The sequence below is a fragment of the Oryctolagus cuniculus genome, chromosome 18 (genome assembly GCF_051225735.1).
Source record: "Oryctolagus cuniculus isolate XC-2025 breed Fujian yellow rabbit chromosome 18, ASM5122573v1, whole genome shotgun sequence".
Lineage (NCBI taxonomy): Eukaryota > Metazoa > Chordata > Mammalia > Lagomorpha > Leporidae > Oryctolagus > Oryctolagus cuniculus.
In genome coordinates this window covers 23,591,908-23,605,852 of record NC_142884.1, presented here as the reverse complement: position 1 = coordinate 23,605,852, position 13,945 = coordinate 23,591,908, and the positions used below count along the sequence as shown (strand labels likewise).

The following is a 13,945-nucleotide window of genomic DNA, read 5'->3' as shown; positions in this document are numbered from 1 at the left end:
TGCTCCTTGCTCCGATTGGTTTCAAGCTGGATATGGACACATGTCAGGTTGGGAGAGGCTTGACTGCATAGCCCCTGCTTCCATCCTGTCTCAGAAGGACTGTACTTAGAAAGAGGGAGCTTAAGCTAACAACTGAAAAATGACAGTTTGATTGGCTTCTGTCACTCAGCACCCAGGACCCTGGCAAGCAAATCTTGTCCCATGGCAAGAGACAGGAGGACTTTTCCTGGGGCATCTGACCTACTGAGGAGGAAGGACTAGAGACAGACTTCAGAGGTTCCCCCACAGCAGCTAACTCCACGATGAGACTCACAGTCAACGAGCTGTTGGGCACTCAGAAGCCTTAGGAGGCTGGTTAGGCCCCTACATGAAAATAAAAGCAGACAAAGACCACAGCCATCTAGGGAAAACCTCTCACCTTGCAGAGACAAAAATAACTGTATCTTGCAAAAATTAGAAACACTACAGGGAGAAGAAGTCTCCACAAAATTAGTAGTATCCTTAGAGAAATAAGAGAAAACATCACTAAGAGGAAACAAGGGTGGGACATCACATAAGAGAAAAATCCAGCAAAATACAATTTAATATTTGAAATTAAAGACTCAGTAAAATTAGAAGATAAAGTTATGAAAATGTCCCAAAAGTAGAGCAAAAAGAGATGAAATAACAGAAGAAAAAAATGTATTTGTATTTTTAGCATTTTTTAATTCATTTGGAAGACAGGCAGAGAGAATCTTCTATACATTACTTCATTCCCCCAAAAGCCTGCAATAGTAAGGGCTGGACCAGGCCAACACCAGGACTCCATCCAGGTTTCCTACATGCAAATGCACTTGGGTCATCACTGGCTGCTTCCTGGGGTACAAATTAGCAGGAAGTTGGAGTCAGAAGCAGATCCAGGACTCAAATCCAGGCACTCCAATATGGAATGTAGGTGTCTCAAGTGGTATATTAACTGCAGCACCTTACATTTTCTCCAGAAGAATATTAAAGAAAATTTTCCATGACCAGTTCAGGAAATCCAAGATGTGACTCATGGTTCTTGAAAGACAAGAATGTGGTGCAGAAGAGATCAATAAAACAGAAAGGCAAGAGTACTTTCCAAAGTGAGAGACATGAGTTTACCAATGAATAGGATCCACTGGCACTGCAGCATGAAATCTCCCCACACTGGCTCTAACGGGAGAACTGGTTAGTTTCCAAAGAGTTTAAGAAAATGCTTTATGGTTTATTTTCAAAGAGCGTGACCACCCTCAGTCTGGCATAACACAGAGCTCCAGCTACACCTAACGTAGTTTTAAATTTTAACACAAAGTACAAAAAACCCTCAACTGCTAAACTTTCCATAACTCACAAATCCTCCTGTACAAGGCCTCTGCCACAATCAATCCTATATTGCCTCATCTCTTAATCCCATCCAATCCCCTTCCCCCTCCTGTCTGCTCAGCAACTGGTCTGGGCACCCAATCACCTGCCCTGTCTTAGGCAATGTCTGGGAAGATCGTGACTCCCAAAGGACTAGGCCAGTGAAGAACTGGGTAAGGGACGTGTGCACTAGGAGATAAAAGGGTGTTGGTTCTTATCTCAGGTGTGCCTGCCATCAGACACCTGCCTTGCAAAGTCATGAATAAAGCCTCGCTTCTTGCTACTTTCATGTGTCTGAGTCCATCCTTTTGTGGACAGGTGGTCTCAGGTGGGCTTATTTCCCACAGAGGGAAACAGTGGGAAGATTCTTAAATAAGAAATCAGAAAGCAGAGGACCTCTCAGCAACAGAAGCTGGAGACCAGAGGATGAAGCAGAAATGCATTCAAAATGTTCACCCACTCTATGGATCAAGTGTGCCGATAGTTTAAAAGCATTTATGGGAAGTTTCAAAAATTGTATCTTTCATGTTTCCCTTCTCTGGAAGTTACCAAAGGATGTTTTCTACCAAAATAAGAGAGTAAAACCAAGGAAGAGAAAGCTGGGAGGTCTAGGAGAAAGGATTCAGTTCAAGAGTGTTTCCCAAACATGGAGCTCCTCAGGCACAAACCAGGGCAGGCCAGAGGCTCTGGGGAGGTCTCCAAGGAGACACAAGTAGAAATGCAAGGAGTAAGTGTAGACAACAGAGGGGAATCTAGAGCTACATCAGTAAACAAACACATATTCTCTCTTTCTCTCTCTCTCTCTCTCTCTCTCTCTCTCTCTCTCTCTCTCACACACACACACACACACACACACACACACGAAAAGCAACAGAAGATAAGGAACTCCATCACTCTCGGTTCCATGCTCAGAGCCTGTGGACACTGAATGTCCATCTCACAGAATCAGGATGTCGGAGGATGGGATCATGGGAGGAACACATGTGACTTCAAGAGGGAAGAGAAGTGGTAACCAGAGCTCACCAGCCAGTGTACTCTGGCAGAGCACTCTGGTTAGGAAAGACAGCTGCCCAGCATCAGGATTCCACAGCCTCTGTGAAGCTCATTTCAGTCTATAAAGCTTTACTAAGCACTGGTGATGAAACCCTGATATTGAGACAGTATTATAAAGAATACATGTGTTTGGGGGCTACCATTGTGGTGCAGTGGGTTAAGCTGCGGCTTACAACAATGGCATTGTTGTGCCAGTTCAAGTCCCAGCTGCTCTGCTTCTAATTCAGCTTCCTGCTGATGGGCCTAGGAAGGCAAGAGAAGGTGGCCCAAGCACTTGGACCCCTGCCACCCATGTGGGAGATCTGGATGGAGTTCCTGGCCCAGAACTGCCTGTTGGAGTCATTTGAGGGGAGTGACTCAGCAGATAAATCTCTCAAGTTCCCCCAACCCTTTGCTGCCCAACAGCTATGCCTTTCAAACAAATAAATGTATCTTTAAAAAGAACACATGTACTTAGAGAAAAATTTCCATTTTAAGTAAGCGGGTAGTACAAAGTAGGCAAATGTGAAAATGTTTAATGGTAGACAACTGAATAATAAAGAACATATTATAGTAAGAATGAGACAGAGGAAAGACAGGCTAAGAAATGAAAAGAAAGCCACAGGGTCATAGACATTCCAGATGACACACAGGAGCCAACTGGCCAGCACTCCATTCTCCCTGCACCCAGACCACCACCTTAAGCATTCATGAAAGTACTCTCCCTGGCACTTCTGGCTGCAGCAACAACACCCTCTTCACAATAATGCTGTGGAGAGCTGCTACCAACCACATGGAGCTGAAATTCACCACCATTCCCAGCAGACACCGAGGGCCCCTGCTGAAGCTGATGACAGGCTAGAAATCGCACCTCAGGCACAATCTAAGCAGCTTAGACTACACCAAGGGGAGCAGCTTCTCTTGCAGTTATGGGCCCTTCAACTCTGGAGTGGATCCTGACACTCTCCTTGCCACCCAATGATCCAAGAACCCAAAGGACAAGTGGCATGCATTCCCAGAATGGGCAAGAAGACTGACTCTGGGGTGGCCTCTTCCTGAGCTCACTATAATTTGGAGGTTTCAAAATGAGTTATGTGAAAGACATAATTCTAAGGAGAAAGAAACAGAATTGCATGATGGTACTTACAGACTGAGCAACACCATCAGTGCCAAAAACTGGCAGGAAAAGCAAACAAGCTTCAAACAGAGGAGGCTGGTGGATGCTCGACCTTTAACACCATCCTTACTGGCCGGGCAGTATGTGTCACCTTTCCTGACGTTATTACCGTTTTCAACACAGATTTCATTACAGGGCTGTGACACCTGCAGATCATACTTGAGAAAAGGCCGTCTCTTTTTCAGGTTGCCCTCACCAGAGGGCCAGATATGACCGGCACTCGGTTCCCCAGGCTTTGGACATGGCACGGCCAGTCAGGCCGCTCACTCTGGTTGAGGACAGCAGGATCTCCAGGCCACCCTGGGGTATCTAGGAAACCCACTGCTTATTCCTTCTCTTCTGTTTAATCTTGAGCCACTTCAAGGTTCCACCGTAAATAAGACTGCTAGAATAACTGATGTCATTTAACCACAGGGTTCTAAGTAAAAGACACTGAGTGAGAGACAAGACAGAATTTTCGAATATAGAAATAAAAGGGAGTAACATTCAAGAGTTAATTTAGCAGGTTATAATTTAAAACAGAAGAAATCAACTGCAGGGAGACATAAAATCAGGTGCATTAACAGCTACCTCCAAATCTGTGGACTCCATGGCAGCCTTCAAAGTCTGGTCCTGGACTTCTGCGAGGAGCTCCTGCTATGCCAGAGGCCTCTGGGGGTACAGCTAGCACCACCCCCACTTCAACTCCCTGGCCCAGTCAGTGGATAGATTAGGACCCACTCACCTCCCAACTTTCTGCCATTCTAGTGGCTCCAGTGTAGCTGTTGCTATTTCAAATATAAAACTGCTTAGGCTGGTATAGTAATAATAATAAAGAAAACTGACAGGAAAATATTTTGTGGACCACACGAGTATATAATTTACTGTTCTGCTGCCAACAGTTCTCCAGCAGGTAGGAGACCTGTTTAACCCCATAAAACTAGGAGGAAAACAAACACCAACCCATAGAGAATCAACAGCCCCAATTTTGTCTACTTCATTTTATAAACCTGTTCACTTCACAAGAGAATCAGGAATGTGAAGGAAACGACATTCTGGAACAAAGCCCCAAACAGAGACACTGTTGATCAGGAAGGAAAAGCATAGCTCAGAGCCTGCAGGAGTCTTACTGTATAGATATTTTCTGATGAGAACATAGGTTTGAAATTAATAATAAAATATATCAATTCCTCCTTATAATTTTATTACAATCATTTCAATAAACAATTCAGGCAAACAAAAACTCTTACTTCACACAGCCATTCTTCTCATCATAATCCTTCTTCTCAGCCAGGCAAAGTGATTTCTCATTTGGTTTCTGACTTGAAGCACTAGAAATCAAAAAGCATTGTTAAAAATTTGTGAACCTATTTGCCCCAATTTTGAAGATATCTTGGGGCTGGCGCTGTGCGCAGCAGGTTAACGCCCTGGCCTGAAGCGCCGGTATCTCATATGGGTGCTGGTTCTAGTCCCGGCTGCTCCTCTTCCAATCCAGCTCTCTGCTGTGGCCTGGGATAGCAGCAAAAGATAGCCCAAGCCCTTGGGCCCCTGCACCCACGTGGGAGACCTGGAAGAAGCTCCTGGCTCCTGGCTATGGATCGGTGCAGCTCTGGCCATTGCACCCAATTGGGGAGTGAACCATTGGATGGAAGACCTCTCTCTCTGCCTCTCCTCTCTCTGTGTGTAATTCTGACTTTCAAATAAATAAATAAATCTTCAAAAAAATATGAGAAAAACTACATCAAGACAAATAATAATTAAATTGCTCATACTGGTACTATCGATAAAATCTTAAAAGCACTCAGAAGAAGAGACATATGGCAAACAGAGGAACAGAGAAAAAGATGACAGACTTTGCACCAAGAATGATACAAGCAAGAAGGCAGAAGAGCAGTAAGTTTAAAATACAGCAAAGAAGGGACTGTCAATGTAGAATTCTAGACCAAGTGAAAATATTGTTTTCCAAAGTGAAACTACTAATTTTTTCAGACATACAAAGCTAAAAGAATTCATCACCAGCAGTTATCTGGTTTAGAGGCAAATGTTCCAACTTAACTACATACTAAGGCTACAGTGTAGTTAGTTAAATTTTTCTGAAAGATACCTGAGTGTTTAAATCAAAGTCATTTTCAAGACATACTAAAAGGCAGTCATAATCAAAACAGCTTGGTACTGGTACAAAAACAGATGGATAGACCAATGGAACAGAATAGAAATGCCAGAAATCAATCCAAGCATCTACAATCAACTTTATATTTGACCAAGGAGCTAAAACCAATCCCTGGAGCAAGGACAGTCTCTTCAACAAATGGTGCTGGGAAAACTAGATTTCCACATGCAGAAGTATGAAGCAGGACCCCTACCTAACACCTACACAAAAATCCACTCAACATGGATTAAAGACCTAAATCTATGACCTGATAGCATCAAATTATTAGAGAATATTGGGGAAACCCTGCAAGACATTGGCACAGGCAAAGAGTTCTTGGAAATGACCCCAGAGGCACAGGCTATCAAAGCCAAAGTTAACAAATGGGATTACATCAAATTGAGACACTTCCTTACTGCAAAAGAAACACTCAGGAAAGTAAAGAGGCAACTGAATGGGAGAAATATTTGTGAACTATGCAACTGATAAAGGACTAATAACCAGAATATATTAACAGATCAAGAAACTCCACAACAACAAACAACCCAGTTAAAAAATGCACAAAGGACTTAAACAGACATTTGTCAAAAGAGGAAAAGAGACACACGCTCAGGATCACTAGTCATCAGGGAAATGCAAATCAAAACCCCAATGAGGTTTTACCTCACCCCAATTAGAATGGCTTTCATACAGAAATCAACAAACAACAAATGCTGGCGAGGATGTGGGAGAAAAGGTACCCTAGTCCACTGTTGGTGGGAATGTAAATTGGTAAAGCCATTATGGAAGACAGTAGGGAGATATCATATGACCGAGCCATCCCACTCCTGGGAATTTACCCAAGGGAAATAAAATCAGCAAACAAAAGAGTTATCTGCACCCCCATGTTTACTGCAGCTCAATTAACAATAGCAAAGACATGGAATCAACTTAAATGCCCATCAACTAAAGACTGGATAAAGAAATTATAGTATATGTACTCTATGGAATACTACACAACTGTAAAAACAAAAATGAGATCCAGTCATCTGCAACAAAATGGATGAGGTCCAAAAGGGACAAATACCATATATTCTCCCTGATCTGTGATAACTAACACAGCACCTAAAAGGAAATCTGTAGAAGTGAAATTGGTACTCTGAGAAGCAATGACTTGAACAGCACTTGTCTTGACTGTCAAGGAACATTTTTTTCTTTTCCTTAATGGATAATGGGACTGGGAATGGGGGGGGGGGAGGAGGAGGAGGAGGTGAGGTGGAAGGGCAGGTATGGTGGGAAGAGTCACTATATTCCTAAAGTCATACTTATGAAATTTGTACTCATTAAAGGTTTCTTTGGGAAAAAATGTCATAATAGATTCTAGTATATAAATACATCACATGCCATCTACAGCATATAGTCCAGGAGGGGAAAAGTAGAACACTATCTTAAGTTCTTAGACTACAAAGGAAGTGGTATAGTGTGATGGCTTTTCTGTGGTTTCTTTAATGTTATGGACACATATCTTGATGAGACAAGTTTATAGTCAAAACCCTTGATACTCATCTTTAAGGAGATGACAATCCAGGCTTTGCTCCCCACTAACTCTTAACCCCCTAAGTAATCCTGCCCTCTGGTCTGTGTATACCCATGCTCCATACCCAGACCACCCCATGCTGGCCTTCACTGGACCTGCCTTACAGAAACTACTCTGTCCAACAAGGAAATAAGGTCATCTAGCACCCATTTTCATTGAGTTTTGTTGCTAAGCAATCATCACATGATTTTTCCTTTACATTAATATATGTTCAATCAGATAGGCATATGGCCTAGTGGTTAAGACAACAGTTAGGAGGCTCATGTCCCACATCAGAGTGCCCAGATTCCATTCCTAGCCTCAGCTCCCAATTCCAGTTTCCTGACAATGCAGACGTTAGGAGGCAGCATGATGTGAGCTGGGTTCCTGCCTGCTACACCGGAGACTTGAGTTGAGTTCTGGGTACCTGGTTTCAGCCTGGCTCAGTCCTGGTCATTGCAGGTATTTTGGGTGGGAACCAGTGGATTGGAGCTGTCTATCTCATTCCTTGTCTCTCTGCCTATATATGTATGTGTACCATTTATAAATAAATGTGAGATTATTTATTTTAAGGGCAGAGTAACAGAGACAACTAGAGACAGAGATTGTCTAGCCCAGGTCCACCTTCCAGAGGCCTGCAACAAGCATGGTTGAGTCAGGGTGAAGCCACCAGGAATGCCATCCAGGTCTCCCACATGGATGGCAGGGGCCCAGGCACTTGGGCCATCATCTGCTGCCTTCCCATGAACATTAGCAGGGAACTGGATTGGAAACAAAGCAGCTGGAACTCAAACTGGCATTCCAATTCGGGATATGGGTGTCTCAAGTGGTGACTTAACCTGTTGTGCCACAACACTAGTCCCTTCATATCCCTGGGTTTTAATCTGTTTAATCTCTGGGTTTATTAAATCTGTGGGTTCAAGAAACCACACATCGAAAAATGCTCAGATGGGGCTGGCGTTGTGATGTAGTGGATAAAGCCACAGCCTGTGACACTGGCATCCCACATCTGTACTGGTTCGAGTCCCAGCTGCTCCACTTCCAATCTAGCTCCCTGCTAATACACCTGGGAAAGCAGCAGAGGATGGCCCAAGTACTTGGGCCCCTGGTACCCATGTGGGAGACCTGGAAGAAGCTCCTGGTTTCGGTATGGCCCAACTCCAGCCACTGTGGCCACCTGGAGAGTGAACTGGCAGATAGAAGATCTCCCTCTCTCCCTCTCTCTCTGTAACTCTGAATTTCAAATAAAGGGAGGAGAGAATTTCCACTTCTGACTATGACCTTGTCTGAATAAGATCGAAGTCGGTGAACTCAAAAGGCTTCCATAGCCCTGGCAACTCATGACTAGAGCCTAGAGAGAATACTGACTCCATAAACAAGAGTGTCAAATTGTTAAGTCAACAGCAGGAGTCACTGTGTACTTACTCCTCATGTGGGATCTCTGTCCTTAATGTGCTGTCCAATGTGAATTAAAGCTATAACTAGTACTGAAACAGTATTTTACACTTTATGTTCTGTGTGGGTGCAAACTGATGATATCTTTACTTAATATATACTAAATTGATCTTCTGTATAGAAAGATAATTGAAAATGAATCTTGATGTGAATGTAATGGGAGAGGGAGCAGGAGATGGGAGGGGTGCGAGTGGGAGGGAAGTTATGAGGGGGGGAAGCCATTGTAATCCATAAACTGTACTTTGGAAATTTATATTTACTAAATAAAAGTTAAAAAAATACTCAGAAAAAAATCTATGTCTGCACTGAACATGTGCAGATGCCTTTCCCTGTGATTATGCCCCAAACAATACAGTCTAATGACTACTGGCATAGCAGCCACGCTGTACTAGTCACAGAAGTAATCTAGAGATGATTTAGCACATGGAAATGTGCATGGGTCACACAAGAGACTCGAGTGTCTGTAGACTTTGGTTTCATGGAAACAGTCTCCCACAGAGAAGACAACATTACACTACAGGCTCTACCCAATTATGCTGAATTTTTAAATCATACCTTGTTGCTGGGATATCTGGGTCGGCATATATGGTTATTCCTCTTTTTGTTGGCCAGTATGCTGAAGATTCAATACACTTCAATAAGAAAAAAAAAAGTATGTCAGCAACATACAGATATAGACATTTCTTTTTAAATAAAAATCCATGGGAATTATTCTCAAGAGGAACCAGTCCAGGTAATTTTCATATACAAAACAATCTGCTGAGACAAAGAACGCAAAGGCAGATGATTACAGGTTACACCCCTGCTGGAGTCACTAGACGGAAGAGAAGGCAGCTTTACAATGTCCCATAATGATACTCACCATTCTCGCCAAAACTACTGCAGGGCAGTTAGAACTGAAATAAACATTTTTAAATAAAAGATTAATTTATTTAGTTGAAAGGCAGAGTTAAAGGGACAAAGGGAGAAGGTGGGAGAGAAAGACATTGATCTTCCATCCACTGGTTCACTCCCCTAATATAGCTCAACTTCCAGGACTGGGCCAGGCCAAAGGCAGGAGCCTGGAACTCCATCTAGATCTCCCACACAGGGCCCAAGGGAGGGGCCCAAACTTGGGCCATCCTTTTGCTGCTTTCCTAGGCATATGAGCCGGGAGCTGGACTGGAAGCGGAACAACAGGAACTAGAACTTGTACCCTACGAGATGCTGCTGCTGAAGGCAGCAGCTTAACTGGCTGAGCCACAATACCAGCCCTGCAACAAACTATTAAGAGTGTCCCAGAATGCCAGGTTTTCACAGTCCTAAATGAGAACACCTAATTTTGCAGAGGCCATTAGTCCCATAAACAAGAGCTTGGTAGGAGGGGAGCTGGAGCTCTTTCAAAGTAACCAAACATGTAAAGTCTGGTTTCATAAACAAAACTATTGTAGCCAAGGATTTTCCTAATAGAAACCATGTTTTTGGTTCCTAATAGACTCTAAAGAATATTATTAACATTTTGCAAATTGTGTATAAAATGAGCATTTTAAAAACACAACTTTATTGGGCCAGCACTGAGGTGTAGCGGGTTAAGCTGCCGCCTGCAGTGCCGGCATCCCATATGGGTGCCAGTTCGAGTCACAGCTGCTCCACTTCTGATCCAGCTCTCTGCTATGGCCTGGGAAAACAGTAGAAGATGGCCCAAGTCCTTGGGCCCCTGCAGTCACCTGGAGACCCAGAAGAAGCTCCTGGTTCCTGGCTTCAGATCAGCCCAGCTCCAGCCACTGCGGCCAGCTGGGGAGTAAACCAGCAGGTGGAAGACCTCCCTCTCTCTCTCTCTCTCTCTCTCTCTGCGTCTCCTTCTGTGTAACATTGACTTTCAAATAAATAAATAAATCTTTAAAGGAAAATACAACCTTATTTTCATCTTTTAAAGAGAGGCACTGCTGTTTCTTTTCAGATTTCTTTTTAGGTGAATCTCTCAATGAATCCATATTACAATTCACATCTTTATCTGAAAAAGAAAAACAGTGATAAAAAAGCTACTTTGAAAGGTGTTATTGATAGAAAGGATACCAAAAAATTAATAAAAATAAACACCATTATGAAATCTTAATACAGGAAAATACAAAATAGGACTTTACATGGAATTTAAAATCTTGTGTCACAATACCAGATTTCAGGACATACTACAGGGCAGTTGTAATCAAAACAGCATGGTACTGGTACAGAAACAGATGGATAGACCAATGGAACAGAATTGAAACACCAGAAATCAACCCAAACATCTACAGCCAACTTATATTTGATCAAGGATCTAAAACCAATTCCTGGAGCAAGGACAGTCTATTCACTAAATGGTGCTGGGAAAACTGGATTTCCACATGCAGAAGCATGAAGCAAGACCCCTACCTTACACCTTACACAAAAATCCACTCAACATGGATTAAAGACCTAAATCTACGACCTGACACCATCAAGTTATTAGAGAACATTGGAGAAACCCTTCAAGATATTGGCACAAGCAAAGAGTTTCTGGAAAAGACCCGGGAGGCACAGGCAGTCAAAGCCAAAATCAACTATTGGGATTGCATCAAATTGAGAAGTTTCTGTACTGCAAAAGAAACAGTCAGGAGAGTGAAGAGACAACCGACAGAATGGGAAAAAATATTTGCAAACTATGCAACAGATAAAGGGTTAATAACCAGAATCTACAAAGAGATCAAGAAACTCCACAAAAACAAAACAAACAACCCACTTACGAGATGGGCCAAGGACCTCAATAGACATTTTTCAAAAGAGGAAATCCAAATGGCCAACAGGCACATGAAAAAATGTTCAAGGTCACTAGCAATCAGGGAAATGCAAATCAAAACCACAATGAGGTTTCACCTCACCCCAGTTAGAATGGCCCACATACAAAATCTACCAACAACAGATGCTGGCGAGGATGTGGGGAAAAAGGGACACTAACCCACTGTTGGTAGGAATGCAAACTGGTCAAGCCACTATGGAAGTCAGTCTGGAGATTCCTCAGAAACCTGAAGATAACCCTACTGTTCGACCCAGCCATCCCACTCCTTGGAATTTACCCAGAGGAATTTAAATTGGCAAACAAAAAAGCGGTCTGCACCCTAATGTTTATTGAAGCACAATTCACAATAGCCAAGACCTGGAACCAACCTAAATGCCCATCAACGGTAGACTGGATAAAGAAATTATGGGATATGCACTCTTTAGAATACTATACTGCAGTAAAAAACAATGAAATTCGGTCCTTTGCAACAAAATGGAGGAATCTGGAACACATCATGCTGAGTGAAATAAGCCAGTCCCAAAGGGACAAATATCATATGTTCTCCCTGATCAGTGACAACTGACTGAACACCAAAAAGGAAACCTCCTGAAGTGAAATGGACACTATGAGAAACGGTGACTTGATCAGCATAGCCCTGACTGTTAATGAACAACTTAATACGTTATCCCTCTTAGTATTTTTTTGTCTGTTCTACTTAATATGACTGGTTTAATTCTGTAATTAATACACAGTTATTCTTAAGTGTTGAAATTTAACTGAAATGTGATCCCTGTTAAACATAAGAGTGGGAATAAGAGAGGGAAGAGATGTACAATTTGGGACATGCTCAAGCTGACTTGCCCCAAATGGTAGAGTTAGAAACATACCAGGGGACTCCAATTCAATCCCATCAAGGTGGCATGTACCAATGCCATCTCACTAGTCCAAGTGATCAATTTCAGTTCAATTGATCATAATGAAAGGACTAAGAGTCAAAGGGAGCACATAAACAAGTCTAGTACCTGCTAACACTAACCGATAGAATAAATAAAGGGGAGAGTGATCCAACATGGGAAGCGAGATACTCAGCAGACTCATAGAATGGCAGATGTCCTAAACAGCACTCTGGCCTCAGAATCAGCCCTAAAGGCATTCTGATCGGGCTGAAAAGCCCACGAGAGTATTTCAGGCATGGAAAGCCAAGACACTCTGGCAAAAAAAAACCAAAACAAAACCTAAATGAAAGATCTCTGTGAGTGAGATCCCAGTGGAAAGAACAGGTCTTCAAAGAAGGAGGTACCTTTCTCTGAAGGGAGGAGAGAACCTCCACTTTTGATTATGACCTTGTCTAAACAAGATAAGAGTCGGAGAACTCAAAAGGCTTCCATAGCCTTGGAAACTCATGACTGGAGCATAGGGAGATTACTGATGCCATAAACAGGAGTGTCAATTTGTAAAGTCAACAACAGGAGTCACTGTGCACTTACTCCTCATGTAGGATCTCTGTCCTTAATGAGACTTAATGCTATAACAAGTACTCAAACAGTATATTTCACTTTGTGTTTCTATGGGGGTGCAAACTGTTGAAATCTTTACTTAATGTATACTAAACTGATCTGTAAAAAAAAAAAAAAAAAGAAGAAATTATCAATTCCCAACTTGACTCTCACTGGGATGAAACATGACAATAGGTCTGATCTGATTTCATCATCATTTAAAAAATCATCTATTATTTTTCACTTTATGTTTCTGTGTGGGAGCAAACTGTTGAAATCTTTACTTAATGTATGCTAAACTGATCTTCTGTATATAAAGAGAATCGAAAATGAATCTTGATGTGAATGGAAGGGGAGAGGGAGTGGGAAAGGGGAGGGTTGCAGGTGGGAGGGACGTTATGGGGGGGAAGCCATTGTAATCCATAAGCTGTACTTTGGAAATTTATATTCATTAAATAAAAGTTAAAAAAAAAATCTTGTGTCAACCCTGACTGTTAAGAAAAAGGTTCTAAAAATTCCCCTATCAGTTTAATGAAAAATGAAACATAATTTATTTTCCCAACTTAGCAGAGATCTTTTCCAAAGAAGGCAACAGTCTTATCTCCCAACACATAATTACAATGCGACTTTGACTCCCATAGCAAGATGGGATCTACGAGTATTTTACTTTCCCATGAACCTGAGTGGGTTCATCAAAGACATGGGAGTGATGCTGCATGACTCTAAGGCTAGATCACAACAAGACTTGCTCTCTTGGACACTCACTGTTGAAACCCAGCCACCAGGTTGGGAGGTGCCCAAGCAACACAAGGCTGCTACAGGTCAGACAACAGCCTCAGCTGAGGTTCCAGCCCAAAGCCAGCATCAACTGCCAGAACCTGACTACACAGTCTTCAGGTGAATCCCAGTGTTTGGTTACCATCAGCCTCTATGTCTTTCCAGCTGAGGCCCAAGACACTGA

The 13,945-nt window shown here is 42.5% G+C and overlaps 1 protein-coding gene across 2 annotated transcripts in view; it reads right to left on the bottom strand.

Moving 5' to 3' along the window:
• TDRD12 (tudor domain containing 12) overlaps positions 1-13,945 on the bottom strand; it is a 105,503-nt gene that overhangs the window by 48,295 nt on the left and 43,263 nt on the right. For both annotated transcript variants that reach the window (XM_089319565.1, XM_089319566.1), the window contains 3 exons: positions 10,608-10,705; positions 9,268-9,344; positions 4,804-4,884 (listed from right to left, as the gene is read on the bottom strand). In XM_089319565.1, the coding sequence (XP_089175691.1) occupies positions 4,804-4,884; positions 9,268-9,344; positions 10,608-10,705 (256 nt within the window). The remainder of the gene's footprint in view (positions 1-4,803; positions 4,885-9,267; positions 9,345-10,607; positions 10,706-13,945) is intronic.